Here is a 26,136-nt window from a genome sequence, read left to right as displayed (position 1 = left end):
AAGTGCCACTCTTCTCTTGTGACTAAGTTTACAGGGGCAGCCTGACCTAGACGTTGTAGCCGTGGTTTCATATTTTTTCATGATGGACTGCACTGAGCTCTGAGGTATGTTCAGTGCCTTTGAGATGGTCTTGTACACTTCTCCAGATCTGTGCTTCTTTATTATCATTTTCCTGACTTATCTTGAATGCTCATTTTGGCTTGGTCTGTTGAAAATCTACCATTAAGGTCTTAAATTCATCATCATCATTATACATATTACCAATCACATTTCCAGCAAGATGGAGTCAACAAAATTATTTTGATTTTGAACCTACGAACAAGGCATGGGGGTATGGCATGGAGGTTGTGTTCTGTCACTGAAAAAGACAAGTGATCCTACAGATGGGGAATTTATTCAGGTGATCCTCCAGTTTTCTACGTCAACAAATTGGGTAAGTTGGTAAGGTAATGCACAGTATCACATCTGATGAAGGTTAGCATAATAATTACAAAGGGGATGAATAATTTTTCAGCCTCACAATTTTGGTTTTTAATTTTTCATAAACTTGACAGATTTTGGAATTTTTCTTTTGATTTAACATTTTGCAGGTTAGCTCAAAAATCCTATTCCAATAAATTTTAAATTTAGAATGAGACAGTAAAATGAGAAAATAATTGTTGGGGACTAAGTACTTTTTCAAGGCACTTTACATCAACTTATCAGTTTTTAGGCCATGCCTCTCATGCTAATACTATTTGGTGAATGTATGCACTGGATCATAACTATATGTAAACACAAAGTACACTACAGATGCTGTGGTCAAATCAATACGTACAAACAAGCTGGAGGAACTCAGCAGGTCGGGCAGCATCCCTGGAAACGAGCAGTCAATGTTTCGGGCAGTCAACTGAAGAAGGAGGGGCAGGAGCCCTATAAAGAAGGTGGGGGGGAGGGTGGAAGGTGCAGGTGAAAAACCAGTCAGAGGAAAGATCCAGGGATGGGGGAGGGGAAGCAGGGTGGGGATAGGCAGGAAAGGTGAAGAAGGAATGTAAGGGTAAGGGTAGTACTATGGGTAGTAGAAGAGGCAGAATCATGAGTGAGGTGATAGGCAGCTAGAAGAGGAGGCAGAGTGAAGGTGGGATGGGGGAAGGGAGAGGGAGGGAATTACTGTAAGCAGTTGGAGAATTCAATGTTCATACCAAGGGGCTGGAGACTACCCAGACGGTATATGAGATGTTGCTCCTCCAACCTGAGTTTGGCCTCATCATGGCAGTAGAGGAGGCCATGTATGGACATATCCGAATGGGAATGTGAAGCAGAGTTGAAGTGGTTAAGTGCTACACCTGTCCCTACACCTCCTCTCTTACCACCATTCAGGGCCCCAAACAGTCCTTCCAGGTGAGGGAACACTTCACTTGTGAGTCTGTTGGGGTCATCTATTGCATCCGGTGCTCCTGGTGTGGCCTCCTCTACATCAGCGAGACCCGACGCAGATTGGGGGACCGCTTCGTCGAGCACCTCCGCTCCGTCCACCACAACAGACAGGGTCTCCCAGTTGCCACCCACTTCAACTCTGCTTCACATTCCCATCTAGATATGTCCATACATGGCCTCCTCTACTGCCATGATGAGGCCAAACTCAGGTTGGAGGAACAACATCTCATATACCATCTGGGTAGTCTCCAGCCCCTTGATATCAACATCGAATTCTCCAACTTCCGGTAATTCCCTCCCCCTCCCTTCCCCCATCCCACTTTCACTCCGCCTCTTCTTCCAGCTGCCTATCACCTTTCTCATCATTCTGCCTTCTTCTACTACCCATAGTGCTTTCCCCTTACATTCCTTCTTCACCTCTCCTGCCTATCTTCTCCCTGCTTCCCCTCCCCCACCCCTTGATCTTTCCTGATTGGTTTTTCCCCCTCCCCCTACCTTCTTTATAGGGCCCCTGCCCCCTCCCTCTTCAGTCCTGACGTAGGGTCTCAGCCTGAAACGTTGACTGTTCGTTTCCACGGATGCTGCTCGACCTGCTGAGTTCCTCCAGCTTGTTCATAACTATATGCGTTGCGTGTGACTGTATCTATTGTGATTTGCACCTTGGCCGTTTAACTGTATACATATCTATGTATTTAAACTTTAACTTGAACTATGAAAACACCAGCTGCAGAGCACAAACACAAATTTCTGGAGGAACTCAGCAAGTCAGGCAACATCTATGCAGAGGGATAAACAGTTGACATTTCAGGCAGTGACCCATAAAACCAAAAAACATAGGAACAGAATTAGGCTATTCAGCCATCAAATCAGCTCCACTGTGGCTGATTTATTTTCCATCTCAACCCCATTCCCCTGCCATCTCCCTGTAACTTTTAGCACCCTTACTGATCAAGAACCTATCAACATCTATTTTAAATACCTCCATGGCCATCTGTGGCAATGATTCCACAGATTCACCACCTCCTGGCTAAGGGAATTCCTCATCATCTCTGTTTTAAAGGATCATCCTGCCAATCTGAGGCTGTGCCCTCTGATCCTAGACTCTCCCACTACGAGAAACATTCTCTGCACGTCCACTCTATTTAGGCCTTCCAATATTCAGTAGGTTACAATGAGATCCCCTCATTCTTCTAAACTCCAGTGAGAACAGGCCCAGAGCCATCAAATATTCCTCATATTAACCCTTATATTCCCTGGATCATTCCTATGAAGGGTCTCAACCAGAAATGTCAACTGTTTAATCCTTTTCATAGGTGCAGCCTGACCTACTGAGTTCATACAGGATTTTGCATGTTGGTCAAGACTTCTGGCATCTGCAGAATCACGTGTTTTTCAAAGACAGAGCACAACCCCCATACCATTCCTACATTGTTCATAGGTTCAAAATCAAAATAATTTTGTTGACTCTATCCTGCTGGAAATGTGATTGGTAATATGTACAATGATGATTTTCAATTAATTCAGTTAATTTATTAATAATTGATATTTATAATAATTAATATTATAATGATTATTATAATAATTACTATGTATAACAGTGATCTTCAATGAATCCTACCATCAGGCAGAAGGTACAGCAGTATAAGAATGAGGACTGTCAGGCTAGATAACAGCTTCTGCCCTCAGGCTGTGAGATTTCTGAACACCACGCTACCATCTAGTACACATAATTTATGATAATGTCAGTAGCATTACATTGTTGTATATTTAACTATATGTCGTATATGGGCTTTATGTTAATTTGTACATCTACAGAATTTTTAAAAATTTATCTGTTAATATTATTGTGTTAATATTACTTACGTGCTGTGTGTGATATATATACTGTGTTTTAAAGCTTAATCCTAGAAGAAGGTTGTTTCATTTAGCTGTATTCATGTGTACGGTTGAATGATAATAAACTTCAAACTGAATTTGAACTTGTAACACCAAATCACCATGACATTAGAAAGATTCGGTGCTGTTTGCAATGCACTGCCAAGTAAGGTAATGAAATTAGATTCAAAATGAATTCAACAGGGAACTAAATTAATGCATGAAGGCAAAAACATATGAAGAGAGAGAATGGAATTATCCACATTCCCTTTTGAAGGAGTTGACTCAGGCCTGATGTGCTGATTCCTCTAATGTTCACTAATTCTTTTCTTTGCTGTGGCAATGTTGAACAGTGCAGGTAACATTATTAGTCACAGCCTTTAGTAATGGTCAAGCCTCTGCTGCTGCCACTATTTCCACATTTACTTCTTTGAAGGTACAACTCACACTGGTGAATGAACCCATAGTACTAGTTACAGCTGTTGCTTGAGCCCAGCCACATCAGATCAACCTTTGGTTCCAGCAGGTGAAGTCTCTGGACATTCCTGGACTTGCACCTGCAGCCAAGATCAGGAGGCATGAGTGTCCTCCTTGGTCTACAAGTCTGTTTTGTACATTTAACATAAGTGATAGATTTTTGGATACCAAGGAGATTGAAGATGGTTGAGGCAGAAATCCTACTGTACAACAGAGAAGGATTAAAGACCTGTGCCTTTTTCATTTCCTGTTACTAATGTGATTAAGGTTTCCAGTGCACATACGCTATTCCATTCAATAATCTAATAACTCTATATGAAATCCGTGTGGAACAAATGAACCCTAGAATCACGATAGCATGGAAACAGGCCATCCAGTCCATAATATCCACTGCAACCATCAGTAGCCTTCTACACAAATCTGATTTTATTCTCTTCATAGTCCCATCAAGTCTCGACAGATTCTACCAGGGTGGCACAGTAGCGTAGCGGTAAAAGCACCAGCGACAGGTGTTCAGTCCCTGCCACTTTCTGTAAAGAGTTTACATATTCTCCTTGTGACCGCATGTGCTTCCTCCAGGTGCTCCAGTTTCCTTCTACATTCCAAAGATGTACACATTAGTAAAGGCTAATGAATTGCAGACAGGTTGCGTTAGCGCAGGAAGCATGGCGACACTTCTGGGCTGCCTCTGACTGTTTTGGTCATTGAAGCAAACGATGCCTTTTACTGCATGTTTCAACGTACAAGTGACACATAAAGCTAATGTTTATCATTTCCACTAAGATGGCAATACCTTTGATCACAGCAGTTTCTACGGGGTCAACCAGAGGAGTTATTGTCTTTTTTTAAAAATGTTTTAAGCAATCACAAGACCGGGCCGGACATTTTAAAAACTTAAAAATAGAGCAGGTCTACCCCATCAGCAAGTAGCTCGTTAGCGGTGAAATTGAAGGAGCTGGACAGTACAGATTGCGCCTCTCTGACATAGGCAGCAGCATCGGAGGATTCTATGTGCAAAGGCAGTGTGCAGTTTAACAGCAAGTGATCATCTTAGTCACTTTTCTTGTGATCGCAAGACCAGAAGAGCAGCTTGGTGCAGCGTCCAAGCTGGAGATGGTGCTGCTCCCCAGTGTTGGCTCGGCAGAAGACAAACTGTATTGCAGTCAACTGCAGATTTCTGCAAAATTCATGGATTCAGGGTCTTGTACTATATGTATTTTATGTGTGGCTGTATTTTACTGATATCTTATATGTGCTTGCTAGATGTACCTTGTGCAGTGTGTGACTGTTGGTATTGTGTTTTGCACCTTAGCCCTGGAGCAACACCGTTTTGTTTAGCTGTATTCATGTAACAAAGACAGGTGTGTAAAAAGGGTCCAAAGGATCATTGGAGACCCAAGTCACCCCAACCACAAAGTGTTCCAGCTGCTACCATCTGGGAAACAGTACTGCAGCAATAAAGCCAGGACCAACAGGCTTCTTCCACCAGGCCATCAGACTGATTAATTCATGATGACGCAACTGTATCTCTATGTTATATTGACTGTCCTGTTGTACATAGTATTTATCATAAATGATCATAAATTGCATAGACTGTGATATAACGTAAAGATTTTTACTCCTCACGTATATGAAGGATGTAAGTAATAAAGTCAATTCAATTCAATGGTTGAAATTAAACTTGAACTTGAACCATTCATCTATTCATTCAGGTTAGAGGCAATTTAAATTGGCCAATTAACTTGTCAGACCTCATGTATCTGAAATAGAACATAAAACATCACAACACAGTACAGGCCCTTTGGCCCACAATGCTGTGCCGAATATTTAACCTACTCCAAGGTCAACCTAACCCTTCCCTCCTACATAGCTTTCCAGTTTTCTATCATACATGTGTCTATTTAAAAGATTTTTAAATGTCCTTACCATGTCTGGCTCTACCACCACCCACCCCTAGCAGGGTGTTCCAAGACCCACCACTCTGTGTAAAAAAAAACTTACCTTTGACATCCCCCCCCCCATACTTTCCTCCAATAACCTTAAAATAATACCCCTTTTTAGCCATTTCCACCTTGGGAGAAAGTCTCTAATGATCTACTCAATCTATGCTTATTATCTTGTACATCTCTATCATCCTCTCATCCTCCTTTGCTTCAAAGAGAAAGCACGAGCTTGCTCAACCCATCCTCACAAGACATGCTCTCTAATCCAGAAAGCACCCTGGGTGTATTTAAAGTGGAGATTGATTGGTTCTTGATTAGTCAAGGCATAAAAGGTTATGGGGGAGTAGTCAAGAGAATGGGGTTGAAAGGGAAAACAAATCAGGCATCATGGAATGGCATAATAGACTCAATTGGCCGAATAGCTATTATGAGGATAGGTTGAGCCCATCTTATAAATGATATGGGAGGAAAGCCACATGATCACAAAGAGTATGCATACAGCACCGAGGGTCGATTGAACCCAGGTTGTAGAAGGAGCAGCTCTGGTGGCTGCACTACTTTGTCACTCAGTCAAGCAATTCAACAGGAACAAGGGGAACTACAACAAGTTCCCTCATATTTTAGTATCCTAATGAGTAATGTGGTTGCTAGCTTTACTAATATTACAAGCTGCTGTTCTCTCTTTTTTATTGAAACTTTTCTTCTGGAGAAGGAAGAATGTTGGTTGGAAACAGAACTAGCTGACCACGATCCCACAAAAACACAAGTTCTGAGCTGTATACTTGAAACTTTTTTTTAAAATTCAGAGATACAGAATGGTAACAGACTCTTCTGTTCCAACAAGCCCAATTACACCCATGTGACAAATTAAACTACAAACTACGATGTCTTTGGACTGTGGGAGGAAACAGGAGCAGCCAGAGGAAACCCACGCAGTCACGGGGAGAACATACAACCTCCTTACAGACAGTGGCAGGATTGAACCTGGTTCAATTACACAATAGCATCACTTTAACTGCTACACAACCATGCAGTCCACATGTTTATATAGCCTGTGAGACATAGGAGCAGATTTAGGCTACTCAGCCCATCAAATCTATTCCTTCATTCAATCATGGCTGATTTTTTCAACCCCACTGCCCCACCTTCTCTCAGTAACTCTTCACCCCCTTACCAATGAAGAACCCATCATCCCAAGCAAAGCAAAGCACTGATGTCAAAGCAATAATTAGTGAGAGAAAACTGACCATATATATTTAAATACAGATACAGAAGAAATAAGAGTGGATCACATGCATCTTCAACCTGCTCTGCAATTCAAAAATATCATAATGAAGGGTCTTGGCACAAAACATCAATTCTTTATTCCTCTTCATAGATGCTGCCTCACTTGCTCTCTTCCTCCAGCATTTTCTGTGTGTTACTCTGGATTTCCAGCACCTGCAGAATCTCTTGTGTTTGTGACATACCTGATATTTAGGCTCAACTCTACTTACCTGCTAGTGCCTGTAACCTTCAATTCCTCTGCAAACCAAAATCTACCTCAGCTTTGGGTATTAATAATGAATCAGCTTCCAGAGCTCTCAGTGTTAGAGAGTTCCAAATATACATAAATATCAAAATTCTTACAGATTATCAAAGAGAGCTAATGTTTTACCGGCTGAGGTGTAAAAGTTTGTTAAATTTTTGGACAAGGGAATCAAGGGAAATGGAATTAGTGCAGAAAATTTGCACTGAGGTTAAAAAGTCAGCTGTGGTCTTACTGATCAGCAGAGGAGGCGCAAGGTGTCAAATGGGAATGAGAATCAGGTTTATTATCACTGACATACGCCGTGAAATTTGCTTTTTTGCGGCAGCATTACAGTGTGATGCATATAAAAAGTACTATAAATTGCAATATGAGATATAAATAGAAAAAAATAAACAAACAAGTAGGGCAAAAGAGAGAGCAAAAATAGTCCGACATGGAGAAGAAGCTGCTCCTAAAATGTGAAATGTACGCCTTCAGGCTTGTGTACCTACTCTTTGATGACAGTAATGAGAAGAAAGCATGTTCTGGGCTGGCTTTGTTTCAATTCCTTATGGTCTTACATTATCTAAGATAAGTCATCCAACCTGACCTCAATCCAAAATGGGCAAACATTTATCCAAGACTATGCCCTTTAATTGCAGATTTCCCCAGAAAGGGAAACATCTACACAGCATCTATCCCATCAAGTCTCATAGCATCTTGTATGTTTCATAAGGTCTATCAAAACAGCAGAACATTTATGTTTTGGCCCCAGCATTAAAATAGCTTAGTGTACGAAATGAAGTGATTCCCAGCACACCACATAGCCCACTCCAAACCAATTCACCCAAAAAAGCTCTAATGGTAATTAGTTTACAGAAGTAGGCCACTTTCAGTCTTCACTTAAAAAATTTCAGTTCCTGAACAAGCCCTAAAATCTAATTGCAAAATTAACAGGAGTTAAAGAAATCATGTATCCTTACAACTGAAAGAAACCAACCTGGTAATCCTGATCATCGATGCAAAATCTCTCTCGCAGATTCCTAAAAACCATCGGGCAATACTCCTTAAATTTGAAGCGACTTGGGAGATTCTCCCTACAAAAAACATAATCAACAGTTCACTCAAACTGGGGTTGTTAAACCACTTTTTGATAAAACACCAAGTGCCTATGAATGACTGAGAGCTAATGTGCCTGATATATTGCTTCCACAAGGCATCATTCAGTCTTGAACAAAGCAACAAATTGTAGAGACTTAATTAAATTTAATTCTATTGCGCTACCTCCCAAAGTCTATCTCACAGCTAGAACTGTGATTATTATTTCTTTCAAGAAAAATAAAAGTGAGGGCAACAGAGGACATAACAAAAGGAATTTGAATTTCCAAGCACATACTTTTTCTCTTCAAAACTGCATCCTACCCTTTCAACAAGGAGGGTTGCCTGGATCTCAAGCACATCTTAACCCTGTTTCAAGATCTCCTTCAATTTGCAAATACCTGCTTTTGAAGTTTGCCAAGCAGTCACCCAGACAGAGAACTAATAGAATTAATTAGAATTTGAAATACTGAAACAGGGTGTTTGGGGTCTATTCAATGCCGGTACTTAGGCTCCACGCTAATGTCCTTCTCCCATTCTTAGTGCACCCTTCTGTTGCTTTCTCCTTAGCTTCCTGTCAAATTGTCTCATTTCAAATTCAACCATTTGGTAGCAAGTGCCATATTCTAAACACTCAACGGTTTAAAGAGATTTTCTTTCATTCTTAATATTGATGATTGTCTCAATGTACTTAAGCCTATTTACTTTGTTCTTCACAGAATTGAGAAGATCGTCCCTAAACCTATCCTATTAAACTCTTTCATAATTTTATAGTAAGGAAGCCAGGTCTTCATTAAATAAAACTCAATTCTAGATTATCTGTTTAGCAATCCAACAGTCAACGATTTGACTACCTACTGCACATTCCCTCCCTGTCCTTTTCCAAACTATTTGATTCTCTTGTTGCATTCTGCCCCACTGTCTTGCTATCATGTCATTCTTTATTCAAAGGAAACCAAGGAATGAGTTATTCAGAGAATCTCAGTCAGTTATTTTCTTGTAGTTCTTGGTTTGGATATACAAAAGACCAAGTTCAGTTTGCCAAATAGTTCTACATCTTCTCAAGAAAGTGTTTTGCCCCTATCCTTTATCAACCCCTCACCCCACATAGTCCCTGTTCCTTGCCCTGGGAATACAATAAAGGATCGGGTACACAGGAATAATGCATGCCTGAATCTGATGATACCTCTTCAAGGCATTGAAAAATAACTTAAACAATACAAACTGCTGGATTGGACTGTGTAATTGTTATTTTTTTCTTGCAATTTAACTTTCTAATGCTTGTTTGTATTTTTATAAAATTGTCTGTAAACATGTAATTGCTCAGTGTGCTTTTTAGTGGCTGCATATTGTAGTTTTGGGTTTCACTTTACTTGTAAAAGGGCCATCTGATTGGTTAACTGTTACCTATGGAAATTCAATGGAATCAGCAAACCGATAAAGAGAACCAAACCATGTCCGTCCGTGTGTTTTCTCTCTCTCTCCCTACACCCCCCCCCCCCCCCCACCAAACTGCATCTTTCTACCTTCACGTATTTTGTTTTCGTAACACTTAATAAACGATTGTAAGCTATAACTTTTATGCCTCATTTTTGGCTTCTGAAGAACCTCGGATCAAAAACATCATGATCCAACAAAATCAAATTCAAATGCCACAGATAGTGCTAAAAATACTCTTGTTTATTTCAGTTAATTTGATATATTAGAAAAATCTTGAGTTCTGAAGATCTTTCTGTGCTTTAAAGTTCAAAGAAAATATTCTGGATATACTTCATAAATGAAAGTTCAATACAGCCGGTTCAAATCTTTAAACCCGAGGATATCTCCCTTTTTCATCTGTGCAATAAAACTATGAAAATCACTGTCACCTACTTGTTAAAAAGGTGATTGTCCACTTTAATCTTGCTGAATGCTTTGAAGTCATCTGGCATCAACATAACAGGAATCTGAACATGGCTTAGTTCATTGATCTGAAAAGGAAACAGTAAATACTGTAAAGTCACTTTTATGGCAGTTCACATTAGTTCCACTCTTTAAAAATAAGTAACTTGGGTTGCATGGTAGGGTGGTGGTACTTGAAAGAAGAATGAAGATTATAGACACAAAGCAAAGTAAGTAAGGTACACCTCAAACTCAAGTGTTATTTCAGTAGCATTGCATAATGTCAATGTCCAAATAATTTGTGGAACCAATCTCCAAAATACTTCTCAGTCAAGCACCTTTTGCCTCCTTTGTGTGAACATGAAAATTATGCCTCATCACAAATTATAGATGTTCCAAGCTCATAACAGAGCAGAGCAAAGATCAGGACTATTCATCTAGACAAGTTTGTCACATGTACATCCTGACATACACTGAAGTGCGTTGCTTGCGTCAACAGCCAACACAGCCCGAGGCTAAGTTGGGGGAGGGACCGCAAGTGTCACAATGCTTCCAGCACTAACATAGCATGCCTATTTCATTGGAACACAAGACAAAGAGGCTAGAGAAGGTCTTACTTGTATCTACACTGCCAATCAATAATATCATGGTTGATGTTTTATCATAGTCCATATGAGCCTTCATAACCCACCAGGGCTGAGAATTCAAAGTCACCATCCTCTAAGTAACTAAAGTGTGAGATGCTCATAAAGTGTGACTCTCATCCAGTAGCACTTATATTGATGGTAATGAAATGGTTTGAGACATTGGTCATGGCAAGAATAAACTCCAGCCTCAGCAAGGACCTGGACCCACTGCAATTTTCCTATTGCTACAATAGGTCTACAGCAGATGCAATCTCAATGGCTCTTCACACAGCCTTAGATCACCTGGACAATACAAACACCTATGTCAGGATGCTGTTCAGTGACAAGAGCTCAGCATCTAATACCATCATTCCCATAATCCTGATTGATAAGTTACAGAACCTGGCCTCTATAGCTCCCTCTGCAATTGACTTCTTAACTGCAAGACCACAATCTAACATCTCCTCCTCTCTGACGATCAACATTGGATGTGTGCTCAGTCCACTTCCCTAATCTCTCTATACCCATGACTATGTGGCTAAGTATAGCTCAAATGCCATTTATAAATGTGCTGATGATACAACCGTTGTTGGCAGAAAGTCAGATGGAGATGAAAAGGCGTACAGGAGTGAGAGATACCAGTTAGTTGAGTGGTGTTGCAGCAAAAATCTTGCACTCAATGTCAGTAAGACAAAAGAGCTGATTCTGGATTTCAGAAAGGGTAAGAAAAGGGAACATGAACCAATCTTCATAGAGGGATCAGAAGTGAAGAGAGTGAGCAATTTTAAGTACCAGGATGTCAATACCTCTAAGGAGCTAAACTGGTCCCAACATATCGATGCAGCTATAAAGAAAGCAAGTCAGCGGGTATATTTTGTGAGGGGTTTGAGGAGAATTGGTTTGTCACCTAAAACACTCAAAAACTTCTACAGAAGTACTGGGGAGAGCATTCTGACAGGCTGCATCATTGTCTGGTATGGGGGGGGGGGGCCATTGTACAGGATCAAAATAAGCTACAGAGAATTGTAAGATTAGTCAGCTCCATCTTGGGTACTAGCCTCTGTAGTTTCCAAGACATTTCAAGGAGCAGTGCCTCAGAAAGGCAGTGTCCATTATTAAGGACCCCTATTACCCAGGGCATGCCCTTTTCTCATTGCTACCATTGGGAAGGAGGTACAGAAGCCCGAAGGCACACACGCAGTGATTCAGTAACAGCTTCCTGCCCTCTGCCATCTGATTTCTAAATGGACGTTGAACCCATGAAGACTACCTCACTTTTTAAATTATTTGTTTTTATATTATTTTTAATTTAACTATTTAATGTACATACTTAGTGTAATTAATTTATTTCTTCTATATTTATCATGTATTGCTGCTGCTAAGTTAACAAATTTCAAGACATATGCCAGTGATATTAAACCTGTTTCTGATTCTTAATGAAAGGTTAATCCCACTTTTGCCATGAATGGCTATCTCCTTCCAGTTAGTGGCCACTTTACCTTCTATACATTATAAAGTGGCCAGAGTGTATATTGGTGATCTTCTGCTGTTGTAGCCAACAAGTTCAAGGTTCAACACGTTGTGCGTTCAGAGATGATCTTCTGTACACCACTGTTGTAACACGTGATTATTTGAGTTACTGTCACATTCCTGTCGGCTTGAACTAGTCTGGCCATTCTCCTCTGACCTCATTTAAAAGGCATTTTCACCCACAGAACTGCCACACACACACACACACAAACCTGCAGATGCTGGAAATTCAAGCAAAACACACAAAATGCTGGTGGAACGCAGCAGGCCAGGCAGCATCTATAGGAAGAAGTACTGTTGACGTTTCGAGCTGAGACCCTTTGTCAGGACTAACTGAAAGAAAAGATAGTAAGAGATATGAAAGTGGGAGGGGGAGGGGGGAATCCAAAATGACAGAAGACCGGAGGGGGTGCGGTGAAGCTAAGAGCTGGAAAGGTGATTAGCAAAAGGGATACAGAGCTGGAGAAGGGAGAGGATCATGGGACAGGAGGCCTAAGGAGAAAGAAAGGGGGAGGGGAGCACCAGAGGGAGATGGAGAACAGGCATGGAGTGATTATGAGAGAGGCAGAGAGAGAGAAAAAAGAGGAAGGAAAAATGTATGAATAAATAAATAAATTAGGGATGGGGTAAGAAGAGGAGGAGGGGCATTAACAGAAGTTAGAGAAGTCAATGTTCATGCCATCAGATTGGAGGCTACCCAGACGGAATATAAGGTGTTTTTCCTCCAACCTGAGTGTAGCTTCATCTTGACAGTAGAGGAGGCCATGGATAGGCATATCAGAATGGGAATGGGACATGGAATTAAAATGTGTGGTCACTAGGAGATCTTGCTTTCTCTGGCAGACTCAGCCTTGATCCTTTCCCTTCTCCAGCTGTGTATCCCTTTTGCAAATCAACTTTCCAGCTCCTCCCCCTCCTGTCTTCTATCATTTCGGATTTCCCCCCTCCCTCCCACTTTCAAATCTCTTACTATCTTTTCTTTCAGTTAGTCCTGACAAGGGGTCTTGGCCCTTTGTCAGGACTATACTTTTTCCTTTAGATGCTGCCTGGTCTGCTGCGTTCCACCAGCATTTTGTATGAACTGCCACTCACTAGATTTTTTTTTGCTTTTCACACCATTCTCTGAAAACTCTAAAGACTTATGTGCGAAAATCCCAGGAGATCAGCAGTTTCTGAGATACTCAAACTACCCTGTCTGACACCAATGTTTATTCCACAGTCAAAGTCACATAGATCACTCTTCTGCATTCTGATGTTTGGTCTGAACAATTGAACCTCTCGACTATGTGTACATACTTTTATGCATTGAGTTGCTGCCACATGATTGGCTGATTTGATACAGTATTTGCATTAATGAGGGGTCCCTAATAAAGAGTCCACCTAGTGTATTTTAAGATTGTGACGCCCTAGCTGGAGGAACAGAATATTCTTACAAGACTATAAGAATTTTGTATTAATCAATGACATTCGCTCTTATTCTTCTGAATCTTAATCTCTTTTCATATGACATCCTTTGCCCCGAAATCTGGTATGAACACTCTTCCTGTGCATAATGTTCCAAATGCGGTCTCACAAGAGCACTATATAGTAAAAATCTTACCTTTTAAAAAAAGATTAGCTTTACTTGTCAAATGTACATTAAAAAAGTGCAGTGATATGCATCATTTATGTCAAATTATATCAGTTCAGATTGTGCTGGGCAGCTTGTAAGTGTCCAGGTGCAGAATAGCAAACCACAACTAACTAACCCTAACGCAAACATACTTGGAATGTGGGAAGAAACCGGAGCACACAAGGGAACTTGGGCAACCATAGGAAATCCACGGAGTCACAGGGAGAACATACAAACACCGTTCAGGCAGCAGCGAAAATTGAACCCAAATCGGTGTGGTAATTGCGTTAGACAAGCCACTAACTCTACCGTATCACCACTTACCTTTCTAGTTCCTATTCAGCCAATCCAATAAAAACATAGATAATCAGATTCTGGCCTCTTCTCCCTTTCCTGGCTACTCCCAACAGTCCTTTTATTCCTTTTTTGTTCAAAAATCCTTTACCCTTGATTCCTGCTTGTTAACTTCAGAATACGGCTGCAACAAAATTACAACAGTGGGAGAAGCAAGGAGATTGTGGGTGATCACAAGGAAGAATCACTACAGACTGCTATCTTGCAACCTATATAGCGCAGAATAAAAGTTCACTGTGTACATAGGTTGGTGTGTATGCATTGCTTGCATTGGACAGCAAATTGACAATTGGAGCCAGCTCTGTCCCTATAGTAACTACTTTGGCTACATCCATTATATGTACATCTGGGTTTGATCCTTTCTCAAAACGTAGGACACGGTGATGAAGGGTTTCGGCCCAAAACGTCAGCTGTTTATTCACCTCCATAGATGCTTCCTGACCTGCTGAGTTCCTCTATCATTTTGTGTGTTGGACACAAGGCAAAGTTTCTTCATACCATATGGGGGAAGGTACATTTAGTTAAACTGTTACTGAATTTAGTTTTCATTTTCCCCAAGATACTAGTAATCATTAATGGATATGATGAATCCCAATGAGTTCAGCAAAATGTGCCATATTCACCCAGGTCACCCTGGGTGCACCTGCACACCCACAGCAACTCAACTTTTAATAGCCCTTCACAAGAAGCTTGTTGAACTGTCGACTGTATCAAAACCAAGTGTAATGTAGTGTAGAAACTACAGCCTGGCTACCTGACCACAGTACAATAGGATCTGACTGTATCTGCTGGTTAGAGTTTGATCAGGTGTATGAACTGATACAACATTGAGGTCTGGTTGGTTCATGCCATATTGGTCTAGCTTAGTACTTTACACAGGTCAAGATGACTGGTTTGGTGCAGCATCCTCTCTCAATATACAAAAATTACAGTGAACTGTCAGGACAGCAGAATAGCTGCAGAAAGAAGCGGGCAGGAAAAATCAGTGTGGACACTAACCATCCAGAAAACTGTCTTTTCCAAAAACTCTCTTTTGGAAAACACGATAGGACTATTAAAAATTTCTTCCCTAGGCAGTTAATCTGATCAGCTATTCTAGTTAACTCCCACACTCCTCTATCTATGACCCTCATCACTGCACTGTAAACACCTTAAACCACTTTTTATAATGCTGCTTACATTGTAAATACATGCTAGTATAAATGTATTTATGTACATTTATTTTGTATCTATACTTCTAACTTTATTTTTATATAATTCCTTACTTTGTATAATCGCTGATTTTTTTTGTTGCATGTCTCGCCCTGACCAACACGCCACATAATACCTAATGCCTGTAAACGTATATGGTGAACAAAGTTGATCCCTGATCCTTGATGATTTGCTAAGTGCTAGCCCACATCCTGTTTTCTGATCAATGGTAATTGACTGTTGCCAACACCTTGCATGTCAGGTCAGATCAGATTAGATTAGATTAAATATAGAAAAAATGACTAGTCCTTAAGCTAGTTATATGTGAATGGGCCAGGTCAGGGATTTATTTTTACATCTGAGCCACACAGCAGCTCACCAATACACCTTCAAAGGCAATCCGGTTTAACAAATCTCACATCCCATGAATAAACTGACGTTGAAAGAGGTTCAGTGCGAGGGAGAAGTGGAAGGAGAAAGAAAATAAAAGTCACAGCCAAATAGATTTTAAGGCCAGAAGACATAGGAGCAGATTTAGGCTATTCAGCCCATTACATATAGTCCATCACAGCTGATTTTTTTATCCCTCTCAACCCCATTCCCTTTTTTTCTCCCCGCAACCTTTGACAATATTCAATATGTTTCAATGAGATCGCCCCTCTTTCTTCTAAATTCAAGCAAGTACAGGCACAAAGCCATCAAGCTCTCCTCATATGCTAACCTTTTCATTCCCAGGATCATTCTCGTGAACTTCCTCTGGACCCTCTCCAGTCCCTTTCTTAGAGAAGTGGCCCAAAACTGCTCACAATACTCCAAGTGTGGTCTGACCAGTGCCTTATAAAGCCTCAGCATTTCATCCTTGCTTTTATATTCTAGTCCTCTTTTCCTTTGTATCAGAAACTGCTCTCACCTTAAAATTGGGTTTGTTCAGGGTAAAAACTATTTAACTTCTTTCTCTGCAGAAACAGAAGACTAAAAAATGTTACCACATTCATGTTAAAATATTGGGAGTGAAAGCACTATATAAGCAGATCAAATTTGCTAGATATATACTATAACTTTTTAAAAATACTTCAGAAGTCTAATTCTGCAAGCATTGGCATAGGCAGGAATTTGGATAACAATTAACAATTTAAGATACTGAAAAAAATAGAGTAAGGATTACTCAAGAAACACCAAGTGTCAAAGTGTCATTGTAATTTCCCACCGCTCCTGGACGATTAAGAGCTCTCCCTTGCAGCCTCTGTCAGAGGGAAAGGTTACTAAGTGGATGAAGGAAAGATTCAAGGATGCTCTCAAAGCCTCCTTATCAATAACAATAAAGAACTCCATTGAGGACCTGTAATTGGAATGAATACACTTTAAATCCTTTAGCAAGGATCCATTAGAGGCCAAGTCTTGCGCCAGTGGCCACAGTAATTCCAGGTCCAGTACCATATATTAGAGCTGCTGTAATTAAAACCTTCAGGCAGGTGGGGTCTCATCAACTTGGAGAAGGAAAACTCAAACCTCTGCAGCTATACCCACTCATGGGGAAGACTTCAGGAGTAAACCACGAGGGAAAAATCCACAGCTGGAGTCCTAAAGGCCGTCCCTATGTTGAGTTCAACGCTGACTGGCAACTCCTGCAATGTTGCTGGTACTAAATTGTATCAGTCTCTGCCATTCCTTTAAGTGTGTGGAGAGGAGAAGCCTGCTACATGGGCAACAGCTAGTTCTCCATATTGTACTACCCAGGCTTGCAGATCTAAACATCTAAGATGCAATATCCATGGTCAACTCTGACCAATGGAGGCCTCAGTTAAAACAGTTACCCCAGTAACTGGCTGGAACTTAGCCCACAGCCAGTCAAAGTAAAAGAGTGTTTGGGATGGCACCGAGAACCTTAAGTGCACGTGTTAGGAGTACACAGGAACAAAAGTTTGGGCAAAAGGGGCTGATGAGTCAGGTGGGTGGGGAGTTTGCAAAGTGTTGCGTTCTTTATGCATTAACAACATAAAGAGTGCAAGACCTCACAAACAACCCCCACTCGATTCATAAGGTCATAAGACACAGGAGCAACATTACGCCATTCAGCCCACCAAGTCTACTCTGCCATTTGATCATGGCTGATTTATTTTTCCTCTCAATCCCATTCTACTACCTTCTCAACATAACCTTTGACGTCTCTCAAATTAAGTACTTATCAAACTCCACTTTAAATATACCCAGTAGCAATGAACTGCACAGATTCACCACTTCTCACTAAAGAAATTCCTCCTCATCTCTGTTGTAAAGGGACGCTCTTCTATTCTGAGGCTGCATCCTCTGGTCCTAGACTATCCCATGATTGGAAATATCCTCTCCACATTCGCTCTATCTAAGCCTTTCAATATTCAGCAGTTTTCAACAAGATGTCACACCCACTCCCCCCTGCACCCGAATTCTTCTAAGCTCCAGTGATTACAAGGCCAGAGCCAACAAACACTCTCATAGGTTAACCCTTTCATTCGCAGGATCATTCTCTTAAAACTCCTCTGGACCCTCTCCAATGCCATAAATCCTTTCTTAGATATGAGGCACAAACCAAGCACCTTCTGCTCCATCTCCAGTAGTCTCCCAGTCCCACTTGACCTCATCAGTCACTTCAGAACCCAGAGAACTCATGATAGCAAATCACCCTCAGTCCTAAAAGAATTGAATGGCAAAACACTGACTAGTGTTGTGGAACAGAGGATTCTGGGAACACGAGTGCATAGTTCACTGAAAGTGGTTGGGCAAGTCGACAGATTGGTGAAGGTGATGTTTAGCATACTGGCCTTCATCAGTCAGGGCATCAAGTTTAGGAAAAGGGACATTATGTTGCAATTATTGAAGTCCTCGATGAGGCCACACTTGGAGTATTATAAAAATATAAGATTTAGAAGCAGAGTTAAGTCATTTTGGCTCATCGAGTCTGCTCCTCCATTTCATCATGGCTGATCCATTTCCCTCTTAGCCCCTATCTCCTGTCTTCTACCCGTAACCCTTCACGCCCTGACTAATGAAGAACTCATCAACATCTGCCTGAAGTATACCCAATGACTCGGCATCCACAGCTGCCTGCGGCAATGAATTCAGAATCAGGATCGGGTTTATTGTCACTGCCTGTGTTGAAAAATCTGTTAATTTAGCAGCAGCAGTTCAATGCAATAACGTAATATAGAAGAAGAAAAAAGTAAATCAATTACAGTACATATATATTGAATAGATTAAAAATCATGCAAAACAGAAATAATATATATTAAAAAAGTAAGGTAGTGACAGATTCCAGTGACGTCATTGTCCAGATTGGCAGCTTAAGTCAATAGATCCTCCGGAAAAACACATATTTTGCCTCATTAATCCATCAAATATAAGATTTTTTGAAAATATCTGAATTGATAAGGGGGCAAGAAAGGGAAAAAACAATGGAGATTTTAAAAGCATCACTGTGAAGCCTGTGGATGAGCGGCTCTCCTACCCAAACGTGTGGTAGCAAGGCTGACGATGGGCCTCGTTCAGACGAAACAGCAAATACGATAAAAATTCTGGAAGAGATACGCGAGTTCCAAAAAGATATAAAATAGCAACTAAATGATATCAAGTCAAAGCTCACCAACGTCAATTTAAAAATAGTGGTGGCAGAGATACAAATTGAGAAGGTTGAAGATCACGTGCAAAACTTAGAACAGATACTAAGTAAGATGATAAAAATATTAAATCAACAAGAAAGTAAACTGCTTGACCAGGAGGGAAGATCGCGGCAGAAAAATATCAGGATATACAACGTTCTCGAAGGAGCGGAGGGTTTGTCAGTTTGTAGGAAACTTGCTACAGGATGTGCTAAGAGATTCCTTCGACTATGGAGCTTGAAATTGAGAGGGTGCATCATGCACTCTCCCCGAGGCCTACTGGAGACAGAGAAGATAAGCCAAGCTCAATACTAATTAGTTTGCTTCGATACAATACCAAGGCGGTGATTCTACAAACGGCCTGGGGAAAGAAGAGGGTGTTTTTGGATGGGAAATTAGTATATTTTGATCAAGATTACCCCCCCCCCAGCGGTCCTGCAGAAACATAAAGAATACTCTGAAGTAAAGTGAATATTAAAGCAAGGTAAGATTAGATTCCAGTCTCCGTACCCTGCTAAACTGTGGGTGTTTTATGAAGATGGGATCCAACTGTATCAGACAGTGGAAGAGGCATCTACAGACATGAAGGCCAGAGAGTTGCCCGTCAGCGTGATCAAACCCAGGGAAAGCCTGGCTGAGCAGTTATCCTGCTCTGCTTGGGAAATAGTGCGAGAATCGAGAAAGCAGGGGATGGGAGGAGGGCGAGAAAAGTATATCAGGAAGAGACTGTGAGTTTTCCGAAGACAGCCCTCACCCCCTCCAGAACAGCCATAAGATTTGGCTACCTTTAAAAGTGTTGATAAGCTAAACGGAAGTAAAAACAGACGGTGCTATACCTATCTTAAGAAATACTTATTATAATGTGGATTTTATATTACTCAATCATTCTTTTTTATTCATTCATTCACTACTTTTTCCCCACCTAAATGAGAATATATATTTGGGAGTAATACACAGGAAAATCTTTTCTGTGTAATGGACATAGATTTGTTCACTTACTTTTATGAATACTGCAATGGGGGCCCTCAACTCACAGGTAGGAGGAGTTATCCCCCACAGCTAGACATTTCCTCTAGCTCAACCCAGGGTCATCTACCAGAGACCTCAGCCTTGGAATCACACCTTCGTCGCCTTTTTTTATTATTATTCGCGTTTCTTGGTTTTTAATTGTTCAGGGAGTAGATCGATTAAGTTTTATTCTACTAATTTCAATAATATATTGACAGATAAATACACATGGCTAAGGACAAAGTAAAATTCATTTCTTTTAATGTCAATGGGCTGTTAAATCCAATCAAACACAGTAAAATTCTATCCAACATGGAAAAAAAGAACAAGCCCATGTAGTATATTAACAGGAAACTCACTTAACTGATAATAAGCATGGAAAACTAAAGAGAATGGGGTTTACTCATTTGTTTTTCTCCTCATATAAATCAGGACATAGGAGAAGAGTTGCTATTCTTATCTCAAGCAAGTTAAATTTTGAAAAAGTATTTGAAATGGGAGATAAGGTGGGCAGATATATTCTGGTAAGGGGGAATATAGACAGAAATTCAGTTACTCACCCCCAGGAAGTGATATTAGTTTCTTTCAGAAAATTACTAATATTATGGTAACGGAAACAGAAGGTCTTTGGTTGTAATTGTAAATTTAAGTCTCCCCCACATATCAGGAAACAATTACAACCAAAGTTAGACTCTTCCAATAGAATAACCTATTAAACAAAATCCTTACATAAGAAAATTAATACACTTTTTGAGGATGTTGGTCTAATTGATATATGGAGGGGCCTTTTCCCCAACAGAAGGGATTACACTCATTATTCTGCCCCCCATTCTGTATAAACAAGAATACAGCATTTCATAACATTTGGAAAAGACAAAGACAAAATAAACATTTGTGGAATTGGGACGATAGATATAAGTGACCATGCACCTAAATATTTATCTGTTGATTTTGACCTACAACCAAAGAATACTATTTGGAAACTAAATTCAAGTCTACTCAATGATCTGTACTTTAAGGAACAAATTAAAAAAGAAATTGGTCAATGATAATGGAGGGGTTTCACCTCCCGTTCTATGGGATACTCTGAAGGCTGTTTTAAGAGGGAAAATTATAGCGATATCTTCATATAAGAAAAAATATAAGGAATAAAACATTAGAGGAATTACAAAATAGGCCGAAGGAACTGGAGAAAAAAAAACACAAAGTGAATTTGGCACAGGATACATTAGAGGAAATTTTAAAAATTAGGAATGAAATTAATAGCTTGGCTATGCAAGAAATCAGGAAAAATTTAATGTTTCTGAAACAGAGACATTATGAAAGTGGGTCTAAGTCTATGAAAATACTGGCGTGGAAACTGAAAAAAGAAGATAGCAGAAAATACAATTCATAGAATTAGGGATCCAAGAACAAAAATGATTAACAAAAAATAAGCTAAGTGAAATTCAAGAAGCTTTTGAAGTGTTTTACAAAACTCTATATTCCAAAGTTCCAGGGGGAAGCATAACCCAAATTGACACCTTCCTGATTTCTCTAGTTACCCACTTTAAGCAAAGAACAAAATAGAAGGATGACTGCTGACATAACTGAAGTTGAACTAAAAGCTGCAATTAATAGGCTTAAATTAAGCAAGTCACCAGGATCAGATGGGTATACGGCAGAGTGGTATAAAGAATTTAAAAATGAGTTAATTCCTGTCTTACTCCCCACACTGAACTGGGCTCTAAAAAGGCACAAATGCTGGAAGGAAGCGATAATCTCAGCTATACCGAAAGAAGGCAAGGATAAAATGGAATGCGGGTCATTTAGACCAATATCCATTCTTAATGTAGATTACAGATTATTTACCTCCAACATGGCCGAACGATTAGAAAAGTTTCTACCCAAACTGATACATAACGATCAGACAGGTTTTATACAACAAGGCCAAATACAAGACAATATACGAAGGACACTTCACATTATGGATCATATACAAAAAAAATAAAATCGAAGCAATAGTGATAAGCATGGACACTGAAAAGGCATATGATTCGATTACCGTAAATTCCGGACTATAAGCCGTTACTTTCCCATGCTTTGAACACTGCGGCCTATACTACGGTGCGGCTAATGCATGTTTTTTTTCATGCCGCCAAAAACATTTTGCCTCGTAACAGTAGACGAATAAAATTGGTGAGTAGTTCACAGAGGTCCAATGAAATTGTACGATAAATCAAACGCACTTTCACAATTAAATTATTGTAAATCAGTCATTTGTACTCACCCTCATCAACATGGAAAACGCTCGAAGAAAAGCATATGATGCAGCTTTTAAGTTAAAGGCGATCAATCTGGCGGTTGAAGAAGGAAATCGAGCTGCTGCACATAATCTTGGCATAAATGAATCGATGGTGAGACTGTGGAGATGCCAGCGTGAAGAACTGAGTCAATGCAAAAAGACGACAAAAGCTTTCAGAGGTAATCATAGCAGATGGCCCAAACTTGAAAACTTTCTTGAAGACTGGGTTAACACACAGAGAGCAGGCGGCCACGGTGTTTCCACCGTGCAGATCAGACTAAAGGCTAAAGCAATCGCCACCAAAATGAAAATCGAAGAATTTAGAGGTGGGCCATCGTGGTGTTTTAGATTTATGAGACGAAAAGGCCTGTCTGTCAGGGTACGCACGACTGTGTCAGCAGCTTCCTCCCGACCACGAGGAAAAACTTGCTAACTTCCGCACATTCACTCAAACAAAGATAGCGGAGAATTCCATCAGGCCAGATGATATCATAAATATGGATGAAGTACCTTTGACGTTTGATCTGCCTCTCACTCGGACTGTTAATAAAAAAGGTGACTCGTCCATCACACTGAAAACAAGTGGCCATGAGAGAACGCATTTTACTTGTGTTCTGAGCTGCACAGCATCCGGACTAAAGCTTCCACCGATGGTGATTTTTAAGCGGCTGACAATGAAAGTTCAGTGAAAGCTGCCATCAAGAGTACAAACTCAATTCCAGCTGTGATTCCTGGGGGCACCATGAAGTATTTGCAGCCACTGGACATCAGCGTGAACCTGGTATTTAAAGTGGCGCTGCGCGTTGAATGGGAGGCTTGGATGACGAGCGGCGAGAAATCCTTTACCAAAACAGGTCGAATGCGAAGAGCATCTTTAACTCAAGTCTGCCAGTGGATCCTAAATGCGTGGAGCCGTGTCACAACATCCACCATCACCAACGGGTTTCGAAAGGCTGGACTGCTGCGTGATGAAGAGGACCGCGTGCGCTCAAGTGAGAGCGACAACGAAGAGACTGAAGTGAGTGACGAGATCCTGAGGTTGTTCAATTCAGACACTGAAGGACTTTGATGGTTTTAGTGCGCAGGAGGAAGATGAAGAAGGCGATCAATAACTTTTCCTGGTAGGCTGCAGTATATATATTTTTTTTACCAGTCGTTAGGAGATATTGGAATGTTGTTCATGCACTGTTCAGTAAAAAAGTATACGCAACATAATTTGTGTTACCAATATGTATGTACATTTAAAAGTAGCTGTGTTACAGGCACTGTTCGAAAAAAAGCATTTGCAATATGTATTTGTTTATGTTACCATACGGATTTAATTAAAAGTTAAAAAATCCTCACGTGTCATATCTTTCTGTGTAAATATCTCATATTACAACGTGGGACACCTGCGGCTTAAAATCCGGTGCGGCCTGTACAAGTACAAAATTTATTTTCTTTCTAAAATTAGAGCGTGCGGCTTTTAATCAGGTGCGCTCTGTAGTCCGGAATCTATGGTAATTGGAATTAATTTTTTTTTATACAGAGTTTTACATAGATTTAGTTTCCATGACACAATTATTAAAACTATACAGGCACTATATGACAACCCTACTGCTAGGATTAAAATCAATGGATATTTATCAAATAGTCTTACCCTAGAAAGGGGCACGAGACAGGGTTGTGCATGGTCACCACTACTCTTCACACTATATCTGGAACCATTAGCTCAATACATCAGACAAAATGAAGATATCAGGAGAATTACTATTAAAGGGACAGAGTATAAATTGGCTTGTTATGCGGATGACATTTTGATCTATCTAGGGTAATGAACATACTTTTTACCTAAATTGATACAATCCTTTGAACAATATGGTCAATTATCAGGATATAAGATCAACATAGATAAAACCCAATTACTTTCATATAGCTATAGCCCACCAACAGAAATTGAAAGTAGATATCCCTGGGCACAGCAAACAGTCTTCCAAATATTTGGGCATCATTATGCCAAAAGATTTGGCAACATTATCAGAATGCAATTATCAGCCTATATATAAAAAAAATTAAGGACGGAACCTAATTCCTTTTTTTAGTCTCAGTTCAAGGACTGAATCTATTAAAATGAATATACTGCCCAAACTATTTCATTTCTTTCAGACCCTACCAATAGAGATTAATCAAAATCAATTCAATGAGTGGAACAAAATGTTATCAAGATATGTTTGGCGAGGTAAAAGGCCTAGAGTTCATCTCAAAACTTTGCAATTAGCCAAGGAAAAGGGGGGATGGGGCCAACCTTCTGTTAGAGATTATTATTTTGCAGCACAGTTGAGAGCTGTGATATGTTAGTGCAACCCATCATATGACACTCAATGGAAAAACATGGAGGAGGGGATACTTCCCATCCCCATACAGGTAATTTTGGCTGATAACAACCTGCAAAGGTACATAAATACTTTTGATAACCCATGGGTGAAATTGACTTTTAAAATATGGAAAAACTACTATAAAAGAATATAATCTAGAGAGAGATATTGCAATTCTTAAATGGTGTGCATATGACTCGGATTTTATGCTGAATAAACTGGATGCTAGATTTAAAGACTGGGCAGCTAAAGGCATAACATTTCTTTGCAATATAATGAAAGAACACTTCAGCTTTGAAATGCATAAAGAGAAACACTTATTAGAAAAACAAGACTTTTATCGGTATTTACAGGTGAAACAATATGTTAATCGGACAGTTAAAAATGTAACCAAGACAAGAACATGTTTGGGGGGGGGGGGGTGGAGTTTCAAGATGGCGACGTAGACACCTGCCTTTTAGGCGCTCTTCATTTTTTAAGCTATAATCACCCTTTAATCAAATCTTTTCGTACTTAATTACATGGGTTGATATTTACGATTTATTTCTCTTTTTAAAAATAACACTGGATTTAATTTTTTCAAACTTAAAATGTCTGTACCTAAGAAATCGTCTAAAGACCCTATAACTCTCGATGCAATCTCCAGTCTTCTGGATGCTAAACTTGCAAGTCTGGAAAACAAACTTACTGCGAAAATGTCGGAGCTTGAAGAAGTCGTTAAATCATTTGATATCAAGCTTCAATCGCAGGCAGCAGATATTGAACGCCATGAAGAAAAGTTTGCGGCTCTTGACAAGATAATTTGTGAAAAAATACGTACAATTGAAACTTTGGAGGAGCAGGTACGGTCGACCGCTAAAATAGTGGAGCAGTATAAGTTTAAAATCACCAATCTTGAAAACCGGTCTCGCAGACAGAATTTGCGTATTATTGGATTTCCCGAAAATGTCGAGTCTGGTGACTTAACTGAATATTTCTCTAATTTATTGTGGAAAATTTTTGGCGAGGACGCTTTGCGGGTTAAACCTACTATTGATCGTGCCCACAGAGTTTCGAGATTTTCGGCTGCGAAAGACAAGCCACGGGCTGTGATTGTCCGTCTCCATTATCCTCGGGAGAAAGAGCTTTTAATTCGATTAGCTCGTCAGAAAGGTATGATTTCTCACAGAAGCAACAACTTTCGTATTGTTGAAGATTATCCATTCGAGGTAATGAGGGCGAGAATTGCTTTTAAACCAGTGATGGCAGAGATTCATTCGATTGGACTTCAACAAGCTTTAAGATATCCAGCGAATCTCAGAATTACGTTGAGCGACAACAGTCAGCGTTTCTTTAATACTCCGGA

At 40.1% G+C, this 26,136-nt stretch overlaps 1 protein-coding gene across 5 annotated transcripts in view; it reads right to left on the bottom strand.

Annotated features, from left to right (window-relative positions):
• The window catches only part of LOC132384975 (phosphatidylinositol 5-phosphate 4-kinase type-2 beta), a 271,613-nt gene that overhangs the window by 157,879 nt on the left and 87,598 nt on the right, over positions 1 to 26,136 (bottom strand). For all 5 annotated transcript variants that reach the window (XM_059956672.1, XM_059956671.1, XM_059956674.1 and 2 more), the window contains exons 2-3: positions 10,192 to 10,289; positions 8,222 to 8,318 (exon numbers count right to left, since the gene is read on the bottom strand). In XM_059956672.1, the coding sequence (XP_059812655.1) occupies positions 8,222 to 8,318; positions 10,192 to 10,289 (195 nt within the window). The remainder of the gene's footprint in view (positions 1 to 8,221; positions 8,319 to 10,191; positions 10,290 to 26,136) is intronic.

Source organism: Hypanus sabinus, chromosome X1 (genome assembly GCF_030144855.1).
Source record: "Hypanus sabinus isolate sHypSab1 chromosome X1, sHypSab1.hap1, whole genome shotgun sequence".
Classification (NCBI taxonomy): domain Eukaryota; kingdom Metazoa; phylum Chordata; class Chondrichthyes; order Myliobatiformes; family Dasyatidae; genus Hypanus; species Hypanus sabinus.
This window is presented reverse-complemented; position numbering and strand designations above follow the sequence as displayed.